The 21,990-nt window shown below is 31.1% G+C and overlaps 2 protein-coding genes across 3 annotated transcripts; one reads left to right on the top strand and one right to left on the bottom strand.

The window, feature by feature from the left end:
* Nucleotides 1-1,357: 1,357 nt before the first annotated feature.
* On the bottom strand, nucleotides 1,358-9,530 carry LOC146900172 (uncharacterized). Of its 2 annotated transcripts, none has more exons than XM_085738139.1 (16): nucleotides 9,313-9,530; nucleotides 8,021-8,090; nucleotides 7,598-7,719; nucleotides 4,913-4,963; nucleotides 4,563-4,682; nucleotides 4,327-4,446; nucleotides 3,941-4,076; nucleotides 3,671-3,847; nucleotides 3,216-3,371; nucleotides 3,012-3,118; nucleotides 2,812-2,905; nucleotides 2,573-2,714; nucleotides 2,324-2,480; nucleotides 2,117-2,230; nucleotides 1,904-2,030; nucleotides 1,358-1,807 (listed from the first exon to the last, which is right to left on the bottom strand). In XM_085738139.1, the coding sequence occupies exons 1-16, from the start codon at nucleotides 9,429-9,431 to the stop codon at nucleotides 1,568-1,570; spliced, it is 2,052 nt and encodes a 683-aa protein (XP_085594265.1). In that variant the 5' UTR covers nucleotides 9,432-9,530; the 3' UTR covers nucleotides 1,358-1,567. The 2 variants fall into 2 exon arrangements, with proteins under 2 accessions (XP_085594265.1, XP_085594264.1); XM_085738138.1 differs by having other exon boundaries at nucleotides 2,324-2,483.
* An 8,156-nt stretch (nucleotides 9,531-17,686) lies between these two features.
* Nucleotides 17,687-21,790, top strand: LOC146900173 (putative mannitol dehydrogenase). The gene is made up of 5 exons (XM_085738327.1): nucleotides 17,687-17,845; nucleotides 18,355-18,468; nucleotides 20,112-20,625; nucleotides 21,008-21,161; nucleotides 21,391-21,790. Exons 1-5 carry the CDS (start codon nucleotides 17,748-17,750, stop codon nucleotides 21,591-21,593), a joined length of 1,083 nt encoding a protein of 360 aa, XP_085594453.1. The 5' UTR covers nucleotides 17,687-17,747; the 3' UTR covers nucleotides 21,594-21,790.
* Nucleotides 21,791-21,990: the final 200 nt, after the last annotated feature.

Raw genomic sequence — 21,990 nt, forward strand, 5'->3', positions numbered from 1 at the left:
TGAATTTTATGTGTGAATATCTACGCGCGCAACTGCAAAAACTAATTCCTCGAATCACATAAAATCATAATAAATGAAAAAACTATTCCTTAAAAGATTTAATTAATAGTAGAAAATAAGTTGATAATGATAAGATTAATATTATTAGGGGGCTAATTTGACCAGCATATACTCATAATTTCTTCTTTTAATGTGGCCCAGTTTCAAAAGACCCAACTGCCCTGGTTTATTGCTGAAATAAGTAATAGAAAAGCAGCATAAGAGATTAGCGTTATGTTGGGTGTAGCAGGCTATATATTATAGGTAGCAGAAGTAATTAATTAACTAATTAGCAATGTGATAAATATTTATTTAATTTTTTGATGAAAGCAATGTGATAAATATAAATAACCTAGAGAAAGAAAGAAAGATAAATAGGTTAACAATCTGAGACATTAAATTTTATGGACCCACAATCTGTTTTGAGATTGGTCTGATTGATGATCAGTGGTACCCAGGTCAAATGATTATCATGATTAATTCATATGCCTGGCTGCCAAGCTAGGAGATTTTTGCTTAATTGAATTTTCGCTTTCTTGCTTTTCACAAAACATAACCCCTGTGAACTTTTGAAAATGACTTTGTATAACAAGTGAAACTGCTCTTGTTTCATTATTTCAGTGTAAATGCCTTGTTGTATTCTGCTCCTAAATTACCATAAATTCTCTCTTGACTGCTTATTGAGACCTTAATTTTTTTGCTATTTTACTTAATCTCAATATGCAAGCTCCAAATGTAGAAAACCAAAGTGAGATATATCATCTAAAGTTCATGCAGATAGTGTTACTGTTAACTTGTTATATTTTCAATGGGTTCAGAAATTAAGTGTCTCTGTCAAGCCAAATATGTGTCCCAAATTTAAAAACATTTTACAATTTTTTGTGTTTCTGTTGTGTTAACCAGATCTTAGCTTCCTAAAAGCAGCTGAATTATTTGTGAACCTAGAATATTTCTTACGGATCTATTACTTCGCTACATGTTTTTGCTTTCGGCATGCTTTGTCTGTCTTGCAAATCAAGGGGGAGGAAGAAATAAGCAAAGCCAGAAAACCTATATCTGAAAAAGATGCAGAAAAAAGTCTTTCAGGACTCAACAAGGTATTACATCTGTGTTTTTCTGAACTTTTAGTCCACTAATGTATTAAAAGGATCTAGCATTTTCTTGTCTTAGTGGTTATTATTTTTTGAATTTGAAAGTAGTTTTGGATCCAACTGACCTAGACTTTTCATCATAAAGAAATACACTATATCCCTCTTAAAATAAAGTTCTTTATTTCTTATAAAATGACTGAAATATAACCTCACTTTATCAAACGAAATGACATTAAAATTCTTTATTATCATAGCAGTAAAATAACAACAATTTACAAGCAAGAACAAACCACATTGTCCCTTGAAATGGCTTGAGCCCACGCTGAGTTTTTAACTTCAAGACTTTTGTAAAATAAAGAATAAATAATCAATTAAAACACACAAAGTATAATTACATTATATATCTATACATATTGTCAATAAGAAGTTCAACACAATCAAGTTGTCGGTGGTCGTTCTAAACGAATATAATCATACATAACTCCTTGGAAAGGAGTATCGGCTTTGGACTGCCTCAGGTAGATGATGTTCTTTCCTTTCACAAGAAGGTTACTAGACACATTAATGCTGAACAACCGATACAATCCATGAATTCCATGCCTTGCTATGGCATTGTCTCCTCCAATACGCCCCGTGGCAAAATGAGGTGGATCTTTGTTGCGCTCATTGAAACGAACCTAATAATGTCATCCAATTAAAAATGTTAGTCAAAACAACTTCAATTGTATGGTTATTTACTCTTTCTGTTAAAAAAGGTATATGAAATGATGTACCTGTAGGTTAGCATCAGCAGCACTAGCCAAGGCTAGTTGCAATGTGTAGTTTCCACTGATTATGTCATTTTTATGTTCAAATATAATCTGCCATGTTGTTGGTTCATATGTTTTATTTCCTGTGCTTCTGCTTACAATACAATTTAAATTTAAAATCCATCAAAATATAACAATATAGTAGTAATTCTCTACACAGACTTTATTATTAATTACCTTGTAACATGAGCAAAAAACCAATCGCTATAATTGTTAACACCAACAGTGTAAACAAGATCATCATGTGGATATATATCACTGTAACGTTTCCACAATCCATATTGCCTAAACCTGTAAAAAGTAACAATATTTGGAATTAATTAAATATAAATTTAATTGAGATTAAATAGAATAGCTTTTGTTAAGAATAAGTTTTGGACTAACTTGTCACTGTGTTTTTTGGTGTATAATTTGTTCATGAGAGTAGGGTAAGGGTCTGGTACATGAAATTCTGAAGCCGATCGATCTGGGATACCAATTTCCCAAATGGTTGGTCCATTTCTTGGAGGATTATATACAAGTGAATTTAATTTTATGACTCCTCCTACAAGTTCAAACAAAAAATTGTTTAATTATCCAAGTTATAAACTAAGTTTTAGGATAAATCTACAACTGATGAAAAAAAAAATTTACCTGGGGTGATAGTGATTGTAGCATTATATTTGTAATCACCAATAAATCCAGGGACCCAAGCATACAAATTATAGTCACGTGGCACAACATTATTTATTTTAAAGTATCCCTTGGCGTTAGCTTGAGTCCAAAATTGATAGCCCTGTGATAAAAATAGTTTATACATCAACTTATTGGAATAAGTTTTTCAATGAAAATAGCTTACTAATTATATGAAAAACAATTTAATTACTACATACTTTACTTTCTCTTTGCCATGATCCAGCATCTCCAGGCAAAGCTAGACCTACATAAGCATCATTAGTATATTGAAATCTTCCTCCTTTGAAGTACCTGTAATTTCAAGGAAATGAAGGAACATATTGAATGTATTATTACACTGCTTGATCTTATGAATTTAAAGAATAATATCTAAGTATAACAAGATATTAACATGTACCGATCTTGGACTAGTAATCTTCCAAATACTGCTCCCCTTTGATTAGGTGGAAAATAATCTTCTGATTGAGGAAAATCATAAGGCCAACTTTGGACTTCCTTGGATAACTAATTAAATGTTTAAAGAACAAATTCAAATTATTTGTCATAAACATTAACATTCTAACAATATGTGGTTGGTGATATCAGGGGATAAAAAGAGTACCTGATGCACAGCATCTGACCAGAGGGATAGTTTATCATTCCCACTTGAAGCAGTGTTAAGGTAGACAAATACAGGCCCAAACACCTTTTTATAAGTCTCCCCTTCTTTAAATGCCATGGTTACTTCCTTTCCCGCATAGTGGGGACTCACAAACATCTAAGAAAAAACAAAATATGAAAATTAGAAGCCAAATTACAAACACAGTTTGTGAAAGAAGACCCGAAAATTCAATCCTTCAGTTTTGTGTCACAGACGTCGCTGCATATGTAGAATGTCGCACACTTAACATGTCAGCTCGTATAGTGTGACAGAAATACTAAATTGATTGACGTCTTACAAATTCATGAATGTTTGTGCCTATACGTTGATTTGAATTCAGTAGTTGAATTAATGAGCTCTAATGTTCATAATATTAATGAGCTCTAATGTGCCTATACGTCTAAGATGGGACATACTGAGAGGGTGATGGGTCCAACATGAGAAGTAAGATCTTGCTTAATGGGTCCACCATTGCGGAACTCATTGCTTGGTGTTATCATCCAGAAACCCACTGTTGGATTAGAATCAAGACTAATCCATCCATGAACAGTGTTATTTATGTTCTCACAGGAGTATTGATATTTATCATCCACCTGAGCAAAACAAAAATCATTTCATATTTATTCACGTGCATCTTTTAACCAAAAAATGTAGAAAATCAAATTAAAAAGAGCGGTACGACCTACCTCTCCTTTAAATTGTGGGTTATGTGGGTTGGTTAATAGAACTGCTTCGGGGTAAGCTAAGACTTGACCTGTTTTAACATCTCTCAATGTTGGCATCCTTCTTTGCCTTGTATCTGATATAGCCATGTAGTTGAATCTGTGATATTGATTTTTCATTAGGAAATGTTTACGAAACGTTTTTCAAAATAATATAATGGCTAGAATTTCAACCGTAAGGTGAATACGTGGGGAATCTCGAGTTCAAACCCTCGGCTCATGTATATTGTAATGTCCTTAATAAATGAGTTATGTTCACGAGGACTAACTACCTAGCTTGATCTTTAACATTAAGCGAAGGAGTTCAAATCTCCATAGTTAATTGAGTTTGAAAACAATTTTTGAATTACCTGTCTTTATTGAGTCTGAAAACAAATCTAATTTGATCAACCTTAACTGCTGGCATTCCTACATGGCGATCAAATATTGCGTATGAATAGAATCCAGAATCACCACTTCTGAAAATGTATCTGCATATGTAAATGTGTTTCAAGCATCATTGTTTTGCTTATATAATATAAATATAGTTTCTAACCATAAAAAAAGATGTCCAAATTTGTTCTAAAATTGTAAAATTAAATGATACCTGATGTCGATGTTTATGGGAACATTTGTGCCACTCATGGAAGATGTCCATGATCTTAAAAATGAAACCTCCACCATATTCTCATCAGCTGCTATAACTGAAAATTTTGTCCCATGGATTCTGCAACATGGTTTCAATTGAAATTAGTCTATTCAATACACTTAGTCTTTGAAAAGGGTCTTTGCTTGTACCGTGCACATGTTTGTTTCTATCATCGATCAATAAGTCTCACTATTAAATTAAATGATATATGATATGACTTCTTGAGTTAATGGTAGAAAATAAATTATGCATAATGCAGTACTAAATTTATTTGTACACATTAGACAAAGCCCATAGCTTATATATACCTTTGGAATTTCCCATGCTTTTCCGGTTCATTCCAAACAACGTCGAAGTACCTGCAAATATGATTAGCACGTTAAATTCAGTCGGTTAAACCATCACTTAATTTAATAAAAGAGAAAGGCATTACTTTTCTGAAAAGGCCAAAAAGATAAGAATTTAAAAACAAACAATCAAAGCACAATGAGTGCTAATATCGAAAGGAAACAAAGTTGACAAGTACATAAAACAACACCATAAACATTGATGTCTCCAAACCAATTACAAAGAAAACTAAAAATCAAAATACAGATAAAACCACTCATAGACATCTTAGCGGTCGATTGCTCCATTGATAGAAGTCATATAAGAAATTTTGAGCTTTGCGCTTTGTCCACGACCAAACTAATATTTTTACCATGTCCAAAGATGTACAAGATAAACAATCCTGATTACTAAACACCACAAAATTAGAACGCTTCCAAATTGAGCAAATACATGCTAATCAGATCGCATGAAAATATTCATTGGATTGGAGTCAGGGACGGACCCACTTGAAGCTGTATGTGGGCCTTGGCCCTCACTTAGTTAAGAATATATTTTTTTAAATACTAGTACATGTGTGGTAGTGACATAGCATTTGAGTGGTATAGGTTTTGAAATACTGCCTAACACACTGGAAATGCCTACAACATAACACAATTGTATTTTTGGTCAACATAAAACAATGTCATTGTCAATTGGGCTTAAGAAAGAATATTGAGGAGTGGCACTCATAAAATAGAAATTCATGAGACTTAATTTAGAGTAGTATTATTAGCCTTTGAATTTTAAAAAACAAAAGGTAGAGATTTGGTGTTAAAGTTTAATTTGACATTCGGTGTCAACTTTTATTAGCTTGTCTGTGTTTTATTGTATCTATATGTAGATTTGAAAAGAATTTTAACAAGAGAAGTTTAACTAAAATACACAAATAGTTTTCAAATTTCCTATACTTAGTTTGGAGTTTGAATTAAAATTTAAGTTTGAAAAAAAAATTGAGTTGTTAAAGGTAAATTTATCAAGAAAAAAAGATCCAACCAAAAAATAGTTAAGCGTTAATTAACTTTTTTTTTAGGATTAAGCGTTAATTAACTATAGAATTGTTTTATATATATATATATATATATATATATATATATGTGTGTGTGTGTGTGTGTGTGTGTGTGTGTGTGTGTGTGTGGCCTACACTGCTTAAAATTCCTGGGTCCGTCCCTGATTGGAGTTAAAGAGAAATCTCCTACATCTTCAAAATTAGATATCAACTCATAATCTTCTTTAATTGAATATACACGATTGAAGTTAAGATCCCAAATCCAAGCATCTTCTATATTATTCTGCAAAGAATCTTACACTCCTCCACAGTGGCGGAGCCACACACAAGGTTGTGTGGGCTCCTGCTTGCACTACTTTCATATATACATGCTACATATACATATATTGATGGTCAATACTCAAACCCCCACCCATTATGACGAAACCAACCATTTCTCTCTTTCATATTTTCTAAGTTTTTTTAATAAATAAACAAAGCCCCCATATATCACACACAACCATCCCACCCATGCGAAATTCTCTCTTCTCAGTGAACAAACAACCCCCTTCATCCTTGTTTCATGGATAAAAAAATCAACAACATCAACTTTTCTATCAAAAAATTTCATTTTCCTTCCCTTAGGGTGCGTTTGTTTCAAGTTATCTTCGTAGATTCCTGGAAATAAAACGATAGGAATATACATGCCTATGTTTGTTACAAGTTTACTAAATTTTATTCCCGGGTATAAAATGTTCCTGGGAATAGAAAAAATTTCCCAAAGAAAAGGGTGAGAATAAAGTTCCCATGGAGATGGGAATAAATTCATGAGTAATTTTCTATTATGAAGAAGGTAGTTATAAAAAAAATAGTAGTGTTTATAGTTGATTGTGATCAATAAACTTGTTATTTCCGGTAAATTATGTACAATGGGTAAATATTTCAAAAAAAAGTCAAGTTTAGAGCAATCATCAACAATTAATCCTCAAACACTTGATGAATGTGGAAGTATAAAATTGGGTCCATCTTTAAAAAAAAAAAAAAGAATTTTAGAATTGGATTTGGAAAAGCTTTCCGGTGATCATGGGTTGAGGCCAAGACTTTCAGATTATCATTCAAGTGATGGAGAAAAAATTAGGAGATACTATTTTCAAATAGACCCTTGTCAAGTGAGAAAATCATTCAATATTTAAAAAAAAAAATGGCAAATCATAGAGAACAATTGTACCTCCATTAGTTAAAATTTCTGGCTCCGCTACTGCTCCTCCACCAACTCAACCTCCCAAGTAAGTAAATTTCTTCTCCAACCACCTCCCTCAAAACCAATACCTAACGATGTATCCTTACCATAATTTTTTTTTCTCTATCATTACGTTAAACAACCTATTAAAACGCTCCTTTACCACCTCCCCACTTAGTCAAGTCTCATACCAAATTAATGTCTTGCTTCCATAAGAAAAAGAAAGAAAAGAAAAACATATGAAATAGTACACTATAAGGATTCATATTACTTTATACAGTGAAATATAATAGTACATATATATATGAAACACTAATTTATAAGAACTTTTTCAGTAAATTATCTTAAACTCAAACTTTAACTTTATTTTGACTAGTTTCATATAGAGTATAGACATACCCTCTAGCATGTTCTTTGTATTCAGATTCTAGAATATTGTCAATTCCATTATATGATATCCCAATGAGGTATCCCTCCGGCTTTGACAAAGTGACAGAAACAATGCCATTGTCAACAACCAACTGAAAAAATGTAAGTTCAAGAATAATTGTTAAACTCAAAGAATAATTATATTTTTATTTTTAAATGTTGTGTTAATTTTACTTATTAATGATGAGATAATAAAATCTTAAAATGAACAATTGTTAGTATTTTTAGAAACAATAAAAATGTTAAAAGAATTGTTGTTGTTATTTTCTACAAATGCATCATCCTTAATAATTCTTTTTAACATTATAAATCAATTTTTTTTTTGTTTATAAAATTAATGGACTTGAGTATTTTTAAAACAATTAGTATTTTCCAAAAGCCAGCTAGTATCACCTGTTGTTTGTTTTCTGTATTCAGCTTGACTACAACTGTGGATCCCAGGCTATTGATCTTCTTCGAACCTCTGTAGTTGAAAGGAATGCGAAAAATATTATACGTAAATAATACAATCATAATTCACTACAAGAAAATAGGTGTTTTCTGCAACCTTAAAAAAAGTAGTTATTTTCTAGGTACTTTGACCGTCTGAAGCTTAATCAACTTCACCTTAAAATAGGCATTATTAATTCGTCAATATATGACTATAGATTGGAGTCTTTAATTGTATCTTATGTTGCATGAAGGGAATATGTGTGTTGATTTTCTTGTCAATCTTGGTGCTAATAGTAGCGAGTTTGTCCTCGCGAGCTTAGCTCAGTTGGTAGATACAATGCATAAAATATGCAAGGTTCGGGGTTCGAACTCTGGCCACCACCAAAAAATCCAGTAGCGAGTTAAAGGTTATGATTGATCCCTATAGGAGCTTTGTTTGTTTCTCCTGGGATAAGACGTGGGGGTTGCCACTCTTCGTAGTTAGTTTTTTTTCTTTTTCTCGGTCTTTTTCTTTTCCCTTTTATTGTTGTTCGAGCTAATTAAATTATAGTATATGATCAAATATGTATACAATGTTTCGTAAAACAATATATATACAACAAAATACAAATTCTGTCAAAAAAAAAATACAATAAAACAATCGGATAGACGATCTGTTTTTACGCTAGTAATAATAATAAATGAAAACATATTTAAAAATTTTACAAATTAGAAATGTTTCAACTCGAAATGAAAAGACTACGTTTTTATCAATCAGACAATGTTGTTAGTTCAAGAGACGAAATCAGCTATATAGTTCTCTTGTGATAAGCACAAAAGACAAACAAAGTTTTTCTTTGCTTAAACCCTCTTATCTCTCTCAATAGTGATAGTATAGGGATGAAATTGAAGATCTATTATAAATTAGATAACTTTGCATGAAAAGAATAAAAACAACATGAAGAAACATAGAATGCATACGTAAGTTGGTCTTACACCTTGCACAATTTTATTTTACACTATTAGATCAATAAGTCTCGTCATATTTTAATTTAATAATAAAATTTATTAATTCAAATGATAAAAATAACCTTTTACATGATGCAAGACTTGCATATCTTATGTAACATAGACTTGCCTCCTTTTTAACATGCTTCTATTTTCTTTGGTTTCCTTTATGTTTTATTGGGCACACGGAAAGACAATCACAAATGAAATTTTTTAATGCTATATATAGCCAAAATTAGAATCAATAAAAGAGGACGAAAAACAACCTTAATGATGTCTTCTCAGAGCAAGCACATAACAAGAAGCAGAATTTCACAATCATTCCAAACCACCAAAATAATATCATATGTTTTCTCTTCTTACTCAACACCTTCATCTTCATCATCTCTTAACATATAAAAAATAAATAAAGAAAAAGTTCATGTAATAATTAAACGAATTTTAACAAGAAAGGAAATTTTGAAATGTATGGACGAACCTTAGAATACAAATGTATTTTCTCCTACGAACTGTTTGTGCGTGATTATATTATCTCTCCCTCTCTCTCGGTCCTTACTACTATATATATTATGTTTGGAACCTCAGATATTGCTCCTTATATTAAAATAAGTGTTAACATTGTCATAATGACTAGTTAATGTATATATAACGGAAACTCAATGACAAATTCTAATTAACTTCTCTTTTTATTTTTCTGTCTAATTAAATGTGTTTAGCAAACTCTTAAGGAAGTCTTCCCTTAAACATAGGCCATGGTTTATTTTTGAAGGCATGCATGGCGTGTTACATTAAATAATTAATTAGTTTAATTAATCAGTTATATTTTTTCTTTTGAGGAAATTAATCAGCTATATGAATTGACATATATTAGATGATAATTTGTATTGAAACAATTCACGTGAGCAACGGCAAAAGGCAAAAGTTGAAACTCTGGATTTTTCACTTAATAACCTTACATGATGAATTTCTAACCACCGGACTATTTGACAAAAACATAATACTAAAACATTTTTCATAAATAAACTAGTACTTTTTTTGTCAAGTAGTCTAGTGTACAAATTCACACAATTGAAAAACTAGGAAGGTTAAAATAACTCAATTATAACTCGAAGTTCAAAATCCTACATTGAGACACTACGAAGTAAAAGTGCAATTATGCTAAAACTAATTTTTCAGCAAAATTAAAATAAAAACAACCAGTATTTAACTACAAACTACTAATAGAATGGGGTTCTCAGTACAAACAAAATAATATGGGGTTTTATATAATTTCTTTTACTATTCATCAAATTGATGCTTAACATGTTTTGGATCATGAATTTATTAGTGCACAATTTTAAGATCCTAGGGTCAGGTTCGATTTTTATATCATATACTTTCAACATTTAATCATGACAATATATAAATGAGCATCTTCCAACATCTAAGGGCAAGATTCATTGTGTCGCGGAAATCTCTAGCATGTGATCAAAGTTTGGAGGTGGCGTTTGATGGAAACCTTCAAGGTTTATTTGATGATGTTGAAGTTATATAAAGGAAGACAGATAAGTAAGATTATTTTATGAAATATTGACGTGACAATAATATTGAGGATCATGTCTATAACTTATAGTTGCTTGTCACTCTTATTACAAGTTTAATATTAAGGTGTGTTGGACAAAATCACATAGACTCGCAAACATTTAGAAGGTGTACCACTTAACTTTTTTTTTTGGTAGTCGGGGTTTGAACTCCGGACCTTGCATATATTATACATTGTCTCTATCAACTGAGCTAAGCTCACAAGGACGTGTACCACCTAATTTGATAATACTAAAGGCCCCTTAATATTTAAGCAATAAATTTTTAAAATAAAATTATAAAAAAAAAATTGTTGTCCAAATTCTTTCCCATAATTAATAAAACATGTTTTGCATAAAAGAAGTTCTTTATGCCATTATACTAAAAGGTTGACAAAAATGTAATTGCTGCCGATCTTTAAATTTTGTTGGATAAGCATCATTGGTGGGTGATTATCGTAAATGTCCAATGTATATACGAATTGATGCTTGTGTTATGATGCTATTATAAATTAAAGATAGAATAAAGTATTTTTTATTCCTTTTTTTTTTATAGAAAATATTTTTTATTCCTAACCTAGAATAAAAGGTTATTTGTCAAAAAAGAAACCAAAAGGTGATTAATTTTATATGCATGGAGTTCTTTATGTAATTAATTAATTGAATTGCTTGTGCTATGATGTTGTTATATAATATACATAGAATGAAGTATTTTTGGAATTCAAAACACATGTTTAATATATTACTAGCTACAACTAACCAATGAATTCAAAGAACAACAGTTTGTGGATAAGCATCATTGTTTCATTGAGTTGTTTATGCATGTACCTTAAAAAAAATTATTCATGTGTGCAATGATTTGTTTTCTTCCACAAGTCAAACAGTTTTTTTAACCCTTTTACTATCGATATACTTCCTCGGATCTCATACATAAGCAAAGATTTCTTTTTCACATTTATTGAGTAACTAATGTATTTAACTTATGATATAGACCATATACATTAGGCTATTAATGAACCTAAAAAATAATTCTTTATTTATATACGAGACCAGAGGGAGTAAGAAATTCAACTACCACCAAATTTCTGTAATTACCATAAATTAAGTTAATCTTTACTTTATAAAGAAAAGAAAATATTAAAAGGAACAAAGAAAAATACAAGATTGGGGAACTAAGCCAAAACTCAATAACAAAAACAACCTTAGGAAACAAGAGAAAACCACTGAGTCAGGAAAAATGGTAAGAGGAGCTAATACCACTTTCACTAAGATAGTCTAGCTACTAAAAGAAGTTCAACTCCTAAAAGAATCGAAGCACGTTTAAATTAAGTTAATCAAATCATTAATTTTATAGGTTTATTGGTCTTATTACATTTCACTTCTCCAATACACTTTTGGATCATTTAATATAAATATAAAAGGTTTTTCTATCATGTGCAATTTAACATAAGTTTGACACAAATTTCAAAGGGTTTATGATCACTTCAACTGAGATGTTTAATTTTAATTTATCTCACGATGCTCAATTAAAATGACAAATTGAATGATACAGTACTTGATCACATTGAAGCTTTGTCATTTTAATTTAAAATTTCTTTCGATCAAATGTAAATTTTCTTTATTGCCCCTTTTTAGTTGAGTTGGAAAAAAACTCTAATGTCATATTATTAACCATAAAGTCACTACTTCTTGGTCCTACTCCCAAATCACTTTCAACATTCCATTGTGTTTCTAGATTAAATTTTAGTAGGTTTCCTGAATGCTTCTGATAAGCAAATGTTATGTTTATTACTTATTCACTACACTTATTTAGGTAACTTTTTCAACATAATTTTCGCATGTGATCGCCAAACAACTAACAGTTGGCTTTTATCCTTTGATAATTTCATCGGCATTTCTTGTGAATTCAAGCTTTCTATTTCTGAGGTAATCATTTTCTTCCATAGATTCGTCTTCATCATACACACTCAAGTGTATTATTAGTGTGGTCAGCTCTTTCTGCTGTTGATTATCTTCTTCTCATCTTCGTTTTTGTTCATGAAAATTTCATGGCAAATGGCTTATTCTTGGGTTGTTTCGTTCTCCAAATTTCGTAGTTCATTCCTTCATTCAAGCAATAACATCACCGTTTTTAGTTCAAGTTGACCTATAGTGTGAGCTTCATTCTTTCTATTGCTTCCATACTCCTTTTGTGTGCCTCATTTTGTCTCACTCTCATGCCCTAAATGTCTTCTGTTGTTTTTTTTTTCTTCATGAATTCATCAAACATTGCCTCTAACACTGAATTTGTATCTCTTACGCAACTTTCATTTGTACTTCTCTCTTTTGTGTTATTGTGGGCTTACTTCTCTCACTACTCTTTAATATCATATGTAATCCTATAACCATTTAAGTTTAAGAACGCCAAATTATGTACACAATTATCCTTTAGATATATCTATGTTAAGAAATAGTTGATCAATTATACCAGCTTGACTACCAAAGCTAAGGTTAGTAGTTATGGGTTTGGATCAATTTATGAACATCAGTAAATACATAAAGAAGATTAAACATATATATAATTGAATAAAATAACAAAAGTAATCAACTGGAATTCATAGAATTATTTAAAGTTACATGATCAAACAATTACATAGAAGTTCCTCTTTCATGACCTAGCCTAGTGAGAATTATCTACTCATAGCTTCTAAATATAACCTAATGAATATAAATAAGAAAGCATGAGTAAAGGATCACTGGTTGATGATTCCATGGCTCTGAATGGCTCCGGTTGCTCCAATCCTAAATCGCATTTCTGACTTAGTCTTCTCACTAAAAGGTGGTTTTTACACTAACTTATGGTTTGCTATTTATAAGCGTGCGTTTCCCAAGATTTTAGGAAAATATGTCCCACGACGCGAGCATAAATCTCACGAGGCGAGCCATGACAAGCCTAATCTTGATGCCTTGCCTTGAGATTCCTACGATGCGACCCTTGCGGGCCGCGATGCGAGTTGGTGCAAGGCTAATAATTGGCAAATATCTTTAAACTCATGATTCGTAGCTCAAAGCATGTTACGTGAGTGATGACGAGGCTGGTCAGGCTTGCTTATTAAGTTTTTGCTCTATATCTTCCCACCGAAACGTTTGTAACGACTATACCCAAAAATTAACATTGATAAACTTGTAAAAAATATAACACGTTGATACATTTCTCTTATTTAGGTGGATTTTCATGGCTTCAAACATATTTTCATCTTCTTGGCATTTCAAGACTTTCATTTGAATTATTTGTGAAACTCAACTAAATTACAATTATAGCACGGTCCAAATTTTAATATTATTATTTTTCAAAAAACAATTGAAGATATTGATTGTAGACTAGCACAAAGCTCAATGGATTTACAGGCTAAATGGGTTGAAGAAAAAAGGTTTGATTATAACTTAATTTTTTACCGTACATTTCATGCTAAAAGATGGTTGGTTATCGCCCTTCGTGTCTTTCTCAAAACAAGTAAAAAAACACTATTGTGTATCAGAGGTGAGAATAGGTTGAACCGAGCTAAGCTTTGCAAAACCTAAGTTCAAATAATCAAAAATTTGAAGGTCTAAGTATGGTATATAATCTATCATAGACTTACTTTTTAGGTCTGATCCATGACTTTAAAACGACTTAATGACATATTAGCATGTTTAAAAGCATATTTCATATGAACGTGTTTAAATAAGTAATCGTGTTCATGTCTAAATAGACTAATGAACTTATAGTCCAGTAAGATTGAACTCCCTTTTGATATTTAAAATTACATTTAAGAGAATTTGAATATATATATATATATGACATCATCTTTCAGTTATGGTATATAATAATATATTTAAATATACAAATATTAATGTAGACTAATAAGGTTTAAATTATTGATAAAAGTTAATAAATTTATAGTTTAATTTAAAATACAAAATTTAATAAATTAATAACAAAAAAATGTTATTCATATTTATTTAAGTATACCAGCTTGATATGCCTCAGAGACTTTTTTTTTGTGGTGTTGTTCGACCTTTTTAGTTAAGTATGCTTCTGAAAAAGCCTTAACCTTCTCTATTAAAAAAAACTACTTGGCCTAATTTGACGTAAACTAGACTATAGGTCGATCTAATCTATTTTCACACTTACTAAGTATTTGCAGAAAGAAAGAGAAAAAAATTGTTGCAGAAGCTATCTTAAGAATAAGGGAATTTGAACAATACGGAGGGTTTGAGTCATTTTCATACTAAATATGGCTGCTCAATAGATCCCGTCAATTTTGCTTTCAATTCCATCATAATCCACTATTTATGTGTGTAAAATTTCGACTGGATCATAATTCTGAATCGACTTTTTTTTCAACAATTATTTTTTCCACCCTATGCCTTATTAGCGCGCCTTGTAAATTTTCTGAAAATGCCTATGTGATTTTCAGATTTTAAAATCTGAATTGAGTTTTTCCTTTGTTATAGGATAAAAAAAAATGAGTTCTTTACCAATTCGGATTTTATAATCCAAAAACTTCAAAAAATAGGGCGCATTCCTTTATTTTTTTCGGATTATATTTTTTCAAGGAAAAAACAGTTCGGATTATATAATCCGAACTGTATCAGCACAAATTCTAAACATGTTTGTAACATGGATAGTCATTTTATAGACAATATTAATCTTCCTAACTCTCATCCTTCTGTTTTGGGACATTGGTAACTGTTCTTAGTCAAAAATTTGGTTTTCGGGCTACTTGATTGGATTGCTCCAAAACTTGGCCAGAAATTCAGAAAAAAAAAATAAAGGATCAAGACTCCTGTAGAAGGCACTTCTTATGGGACTCCGCCCCTCAAAATCCAAAATTTCCATCATTTAAATTCATTTTTCATTTTTTTTCATATTCTTAGAAAAATCCGAAAAAATTTGCATTAGAAATATTTGATTTTTAGAATTTTTGGGTGGTATTTTTATGATTTTATTTGACATATTTTTAGCATTTTTTTACTTTATTTTTTGGTTGTTTTTAAAAGTAAAATTCAAAACTGCTGAAATGGGGGAAATTCTGGTTGATAATTATACATAAGCATATTTCAGATTATAAAATCCGAATTAGCGAAAAATAATTTCAGATTTTAAAATCCAAAAACCTCAAGGGCATTTTTGGAAAATTCATAGGACGCGCTAGTAAGGTGTAGGGTAGAAAAAGTAATAGTCCATTTTTTTTGCAAGTGATGAGAAATTTGTAGGGCCTATTTTGGTCTAATGGACTGGGCTAAGTGACCCAACTGTAGTGAAACCCAGTATATGATGAGAATTACTTTTCGAACATGTGTTTTTTTTCCTAAAAACACATGGAATATACATTTTTTCCTAGTTAACTACCACTGGCTCCCAGCTGCAGTAAACCACCGCTGACTCCAGCTGCAGTTAACTACAGTGCAGTTCCTGACAGAGAATCAATTGTGATTTTACGCGTTTCGGTCGAAAAATCAAAATAAATCGAGGCTTATTTGGAATGCTACGAACTTTACAGATCCTCTATATGTATTTTTATAGAGGTGTCTGCAGAAAACCAGCTCAAAATTCGATTTCTAAATTGATGTTTTGATGTTTTGGTTTCTTGAGTTTTTGGCGCATTAAAAATTCCTATTTAATCCATCCGTTGTCGGAACATTCTATTTTTTTGTGCGAAATGTTTTTCTATGTCCTTAAACTGTGCGCAAAAAATAATGAAAAAATTTATGTAACTTTTCCGGACGCGCAATTACGAAAATAATTGCGATTTTACGCGTTTCGATAAAAAAATCAAAATAAATTGAAGCTTAGTCAAAATCCTACGTAAATTTGCAGATCCTCTAGGTTTATATTTTGATATTTTGGTGTCTTGAGTTCTACGCGCGTTAAAGTTCATATTTAATTCGTCCCTTGTCGAAAAATTCAAATTTTTTGTGGGAGATGTTGTTTTTCATCCTAAACATGCGTGCTAAAAATCGTGAAAAAATTCAACCTCTAGGTCACTTTTCCGGACTCACACTTGGAAAAAATTGCGATTTTGCACGATTAGGTCGAAAAATCAAAATAAATCGAGACTTAGTCGGAATGCTACGAAACTTTACTCACACCTCTATAAAAATATATATAGAGGATTTGCAAAGTTCCGGAGCATTCCAAATAAGTTTTGATTTTTTTATTTTTTCGACCGAAACGTGCAAAATCACAATTGTTGCTCTGTCAGGAACCGAATTTAAGTGCAGCTGAGCCATCAGTAATTAACTGCAGCTGGAAAGACTGGACGGTATTTAACTTCCGCTAAAGATAAAAACATATTTTTCCTATGTTTTTAGGAAAAATCACATGTTAGAAAAGCAATTCTCATATATGATTAGGTGTTGGTCTCGAAGCTTATGGAAACAGAGAAAATCTTGTGTGGTCCTGGTCCACACAAGTGGTCTTTGGTCACACAAAGAGAAAAAAGAGAAGAGAGAGAAGAGAGAAGAGAGAGAAAATGGAGAAGAGAGAAGAGAAGAGAGAGAAGAAAAAAACTTGTGTGTGTGACCAAAACCAAAATTCTTGGTCCTGGTCCACACAAGTGTTTCTCATGGAAACATCTGTCGATGTCATATAGTATATCTGAACATAAGGCAATTTTACCAAAGAGAATTGATTTGATTTTGCTTTGATATGCCGTTTTCACATACGGAAGCCAAAAGTAATTGCTCCAAAAGATTCAATCCACAAATTAATCACATGCCAAAATCACATTGGCCTTATTGGAAAATAAAATCAATTACAACATGTTTCCATTTAAACTTTTCAAACCATATTTCCTTAGTCTTCTAGAAATAGCATACATGTCCTTTGATAACTTGTTTTCACATTCTTTTTTTTTTTTTGAAGGAAGGAAACCTGTTTTCACATTCTGAAAGTAATTGCCGAGAAGATTCGATCCACAAAATAATCATATGGCCAAAATTACATTGTCCTTAATGGGAAAAATATCAAATTTTTTAAATAATTTCTATTTATACGTTACAAACCATATTTCATTATTGACAATAAATAGCATACTTATGTAACCCTGTTTGCCTCATACAATAGACTCATAAAAATTGTTAAGATTTGGTTCTCAAGTGAGGTAGAATATTTTCCAATGGCAATTTCACCAGAGTTGGAGCATCCCAGAAAGGCTTTTGGATTGGCAGCTAGGGACTCATCTGGAGTTCTCTCTCCCTTCAACTTCTCAAGAAGGTAACTATTTCTCCATTTTTTATTTTAGGTGACAAAATTATGTTTTACTTGTAGTAGTTCCATGCTCTTTTTTTCCCTTACAATAAGCAGTAATGACAAAACTTACACATACTACGGAAGTAAAGTGGAGAATTGTAAATTCAAATTTAGATTTCAGCATATCATATGTCCTTATAGTTGTATAGAACCATGTCATCTCTAACTATGAGACTAAACAAAAAAAAAACTAAAAAGTTAATGATAAATTATTAAAAATTTATTAAAAATTAATAATAATTTTTATTAAACTTATTAAATTTAATTTAATAAAATGTAATTTGATCAATAAATAAATTTGTGATATGTCATAAACAAATAATTAATTGAAAATTTGTAGATCTTTTGGAAGAAGGGATACTTTTTTCTTTCAAATGAGTCTAATAATTTAATATTTGGAGGTATTGTACATGATAACTTGTTAGGAGTGATGATATGTAGTTTCGATATTAATTTGAATCATGTACGTGCAGGGAAACTGGAGAGAAAGATGTAAGATTCAAAGTGCTATTTTGTGGTATATGTCACTCAGATCTTCACATGTTGAAGAATGAATGGGGCAATTCTGTTTACCCCGTAGTGCCTGGGTATGTTATTGTTATGTTTCTTCTTTTTGTATGAACATATTCTATTATTGTTTTCTGGATCCATTTTGAATTTGAAATCAATTACAACTAATGTTTTCTTAGATATAATGATCTACTTTTAAACAGTAAATTTTATGTAACTTATAATATCTAAACCATTGATATTGAGTTATTTTCAAATACTCTAATGTGCTAAAATTTGATAGCGGAAATCATGTGTAATATGTGAGATAAAACTAAAAATAAAAATATAATTTCTGAACAAAATAAAAAGAATAATTTATTTGTCGTTTTCTTAAAACTTAAAAATAAAAATGTTTCAAAAAAATATTAAGGGTAATTTATTTGTCGTTTTCTTAAAACTTAAAACTAAAAATGTTTCAAAAAAATATTAAGGGTATTTTTGGATGAGCATCGAGATTGGTAAAGTCACGATCTTACCATAATTTTGTTTTTTTGGAGAAACATCTTACCATAATTTTGTTGAATATGCAAATTATAATTTCTCCCAAAGTCATATGGTGGTTCACGCAGATTTTATCATTCTCACAACTCCAAATATGCATTAAATAAATGAAGTATATGCTATGTAGGCTCTTTAGAATTACGCGTGTGTTACGGTATATAATATGTGTCGGTGTCTTAGACTCTTATGACATTCGTGCGATATTTGGTAGACAACACAAACAAGTGTCATAAATGAAATTGTTTTTTTTTTTTTGAAGGATAAATGAAATTGTTTATTTATTTACTTTGACACTCATTAATCGGTGTTCGACACCTATATAACCCTCATAAAAGAAGTGTTTGACAACTCAAACAAATATTTGATTTTTTTTCTTCTCTACTTCCAAACATCATATATTCAAGAGTTAAAGATGTGACGAGAAATAATGATCAGCAAGGGGTTATAGATATTAGTAATAAAAAAGGGGTTATAGATATTAAAGTCGAGTAAAATGTTTTTAGCTTTTCTGTTAGTACATGGGTAAATAAAGCATGTATGTATTTTAATTGTCAATTGATATCTTTAATAAATTAATATGTAGTGGTGTCAGTGTTCTATGTCTTTACATTAACGGTGTTGATAAGTTCGTGTCACTAACGAATCCAATTTTTTTGATCTGTGGTGCAAGATCATCTATGAGTATATTTTTTTTACTGCACGGGACAACTTATTGAAGAAATAATATATTTTAATTTTTTACTAATATTTGTTAAATTTTACAAAGCGACAAATATCACTTGAAACTCATACGTATAACTATAATGTTTCAAATGAAGATGTTCAACCTAACAATATTGTCAGTTGAGTTAAGCTGGACAAAAAAAAAACTAATCTAGTGGGAACAATATTAAATTTTTTGTAGTTAAACACATATTCTATTAGATAACTACTAATGCAAAAATTAAGTGGGGGCACATGCCCTCAATGTCTTGCAAATAGATCCATCCCTATTTCCTGGTTCGTGTTAGTGTCGTATCGGAGTCGATGCTTCATTAATGATAATATGTAATTGTTCTTGTTCAATTTGAGTGTCTTGTTTTCTATAGGCTTGTTGAGTGGAAATTATGCTTTTGTTTATTCTGAGCAAAATAGTGACAAGAATACATTGAATTCTAATTTGAGCAAAAAAATGTAGGCATGAGATCGTAGGCGAAGTAACAGAGGTGGGAAACAAGGTACAAAAATTCAAAGTTGGAGACAAGGTAGGTGTTGGGTGCATGGTTCAATCCTGCCACTCATGCCAAAGTTGCAAAGAAAATCTGGAAAATTACTGTCCAAAAGTGATTCTCACATATGGTTCCAAGAATCTCGATGGCACTATCACATATGGAGGCTACTCCGACACAATGGTCGCCGACGAAAGCTTTGTGATCAGCATTCCAAATGGCCTACCTCTTGATGCTGCAGCTCCTCTCCTCTGCGCCGGGATCACAGTGTATAGCCCTTTGAAATATTTTGGGCTTGATAAACCTAACTTGCAATTAGGTGTGGTTGGTCTTGGTGGACTTGGTCATATGGCTGTGAAATTTGCTAAAGCTTTTGGTGCTAAGGTAACAGTGATTAGCACTTCTCCAACCAAAAAGAAGGAAGCTATTGAACTTCTTGGAGCTGACTCATTTGTTGTTAGCACTGAACAAGATCAAATGCAGGTATGTATCTATTGTTTCAGTATTAACAAAATTTGAAATCGAGTAATTTTGATCAATTTTTGTTTTCTTTTTGGTCTAAATTATCCTATTTTTATTGAGAAGGAACGAAAAATCGACCAAAATTTGAACGCTTGTTCAATCAAGGTAGAATTAATTGAAATCACTCGAGTTCGGTTGTTACAAGATTAATAATCATTGTGAATGCAAGTAGTCTAGATTTTGTTTAATTTTTAGGGAACTCAGGATTAGTAGGTCCTCTAGATACTAAAAAATTAAAAGAAAAAGCAAACTTTACATGAAGGTAACCATGTATTTATTTATTCATTTATTTTTATTACCTTGAAACCAAACACATTTATAATGTCTCATCCTTTCTATTTAGGCTGCAACAGGCACCTTGGATGGCATCATCGACACAGTTTCTGCCACCCATCCTCTATTACCTTTGATTGGTCTTTTGAAATCTCATGGAAAACTTGTTATGGTTGGTGCACCTGAGAAGCCTTTAGAGCTACCAGTATTTCCTTTACTTATGGGTAAGCACATGCAAAATAATACCACATATTTTATAAAAAGTACACTTGTCATTGAACCTATGTTTGGTGTAATGGTGGATATGTTAGAATCACGGCAACCTACCATAATTTTCCAAAAACTACACTTTGTAGTAGTATGCCGTCGTAATTTTGGCATACCAGTGTGATACCAAACATATACTGAATCAGTTGACTTATATTCTACAACAATATGTTGTTTTGTTTGTAGGGAGAAAGATAATAGGAGGGAGTTTGATTGGAGGAATCAAGGAGACACAAGAAATGATTGATTTTGCTGCCAAACACGACGTGAAACCTGAAATTGAAGTTGTTTCAGCTGATTATGTCAACACTGCATTGGAGCGTCTGCTTAAAGCAGATGTCAAATATCGATTTGTTATTGATATTGGGAATACATTGAAGAGCTCTTAATTTTTAATTTTGCTTGGTTTATCTTTTGAGAGGAATTTTGCATGGTTCATTTCTTCACGAATAAATGTAGGGGAAAACTATATAGCTTATTGGCTTTGAATGTGCTCATCCAGTCTCATATTATGAGAAATTTGAGCAAAATGTATTCCCATTTTATGTCATGTAACATATCAATGAAGTATTATTTTGTTTTCCTATTGCTATATCTTTAATCATTATTACTTATTGGGTTCTTTTTAAAAGAATAGTTTACGAAAACCACATGTATTAAGAAAAGTTGTTGGCGTGATAAAATTGTTTAAAAAGTGTGTTATTATTACTAATTATCTTTTGTATATAAATGCATTTAATGTTTATTTTTTTTATTTCAAGATAAATTCGTAATAATGATAATAAT

The sequence above is a fragment of the Medicago sativa genome, chromosome 8 (assembly GCF_051527215.1).
Source record: "Medicago sativa cultivar Bolivia chromosome 8, Bolivia_mono, whole genome shotgun sequence".
Lineage (NCBI taxonomy): Eukaryota > Viridiplantae > Streptophyta > Magnoliopsida > Fabales > Fabaceae > Medicago > Medicago sativa.

Excerpts from the sequence above, each read along its gene's own strand:
- LOC146900173 (XM_085738327.1), top strand. The coding sequence starts at position 17,748 with ATGGCAATTTCACCAGAGTTGGAGCATCCCAGAAAGGCTTTTGGATTG. Across the intron at positions 18,469-20,111 it reads GTTTACCCCGTAGTGCCTGG|GCATGAGATCGTAGGCGAAG; the intron begins GTATGTTATTGT and ends AAAAAAATGTAG. Across the intron at positions 21,162-21,390 it reads AGTATTTCCTTTACTTATGG|GGAGAAAGATAATAGGAGGG; the intron begins GTAAGCACATGC and ends TTTTGTTTGTAG.
- LOC146900172 (XM_085738138.1), bottom strand. The coding sequence starts at position 9,431 with ATGATGAAGATGAAGGTGTTGAGTAAGAAGAGAAAACATATGATATTA. Across the intron at positions 8,091-9,312 it reads TCTGAGAAGACATCATTAAG|AGGTTCGAAGAAGATCAATA; the intron begins GTTGTTTTTCGT and ends TTTCAACTACAG. Across the intron at positions 2,031-2,116 it reads TTTTTTGCTCATGTTACAAG|AAGCACAGGAAATAAAACAT; the intron begins GTAATTAATAAT and ends TATTGTAAGCAG.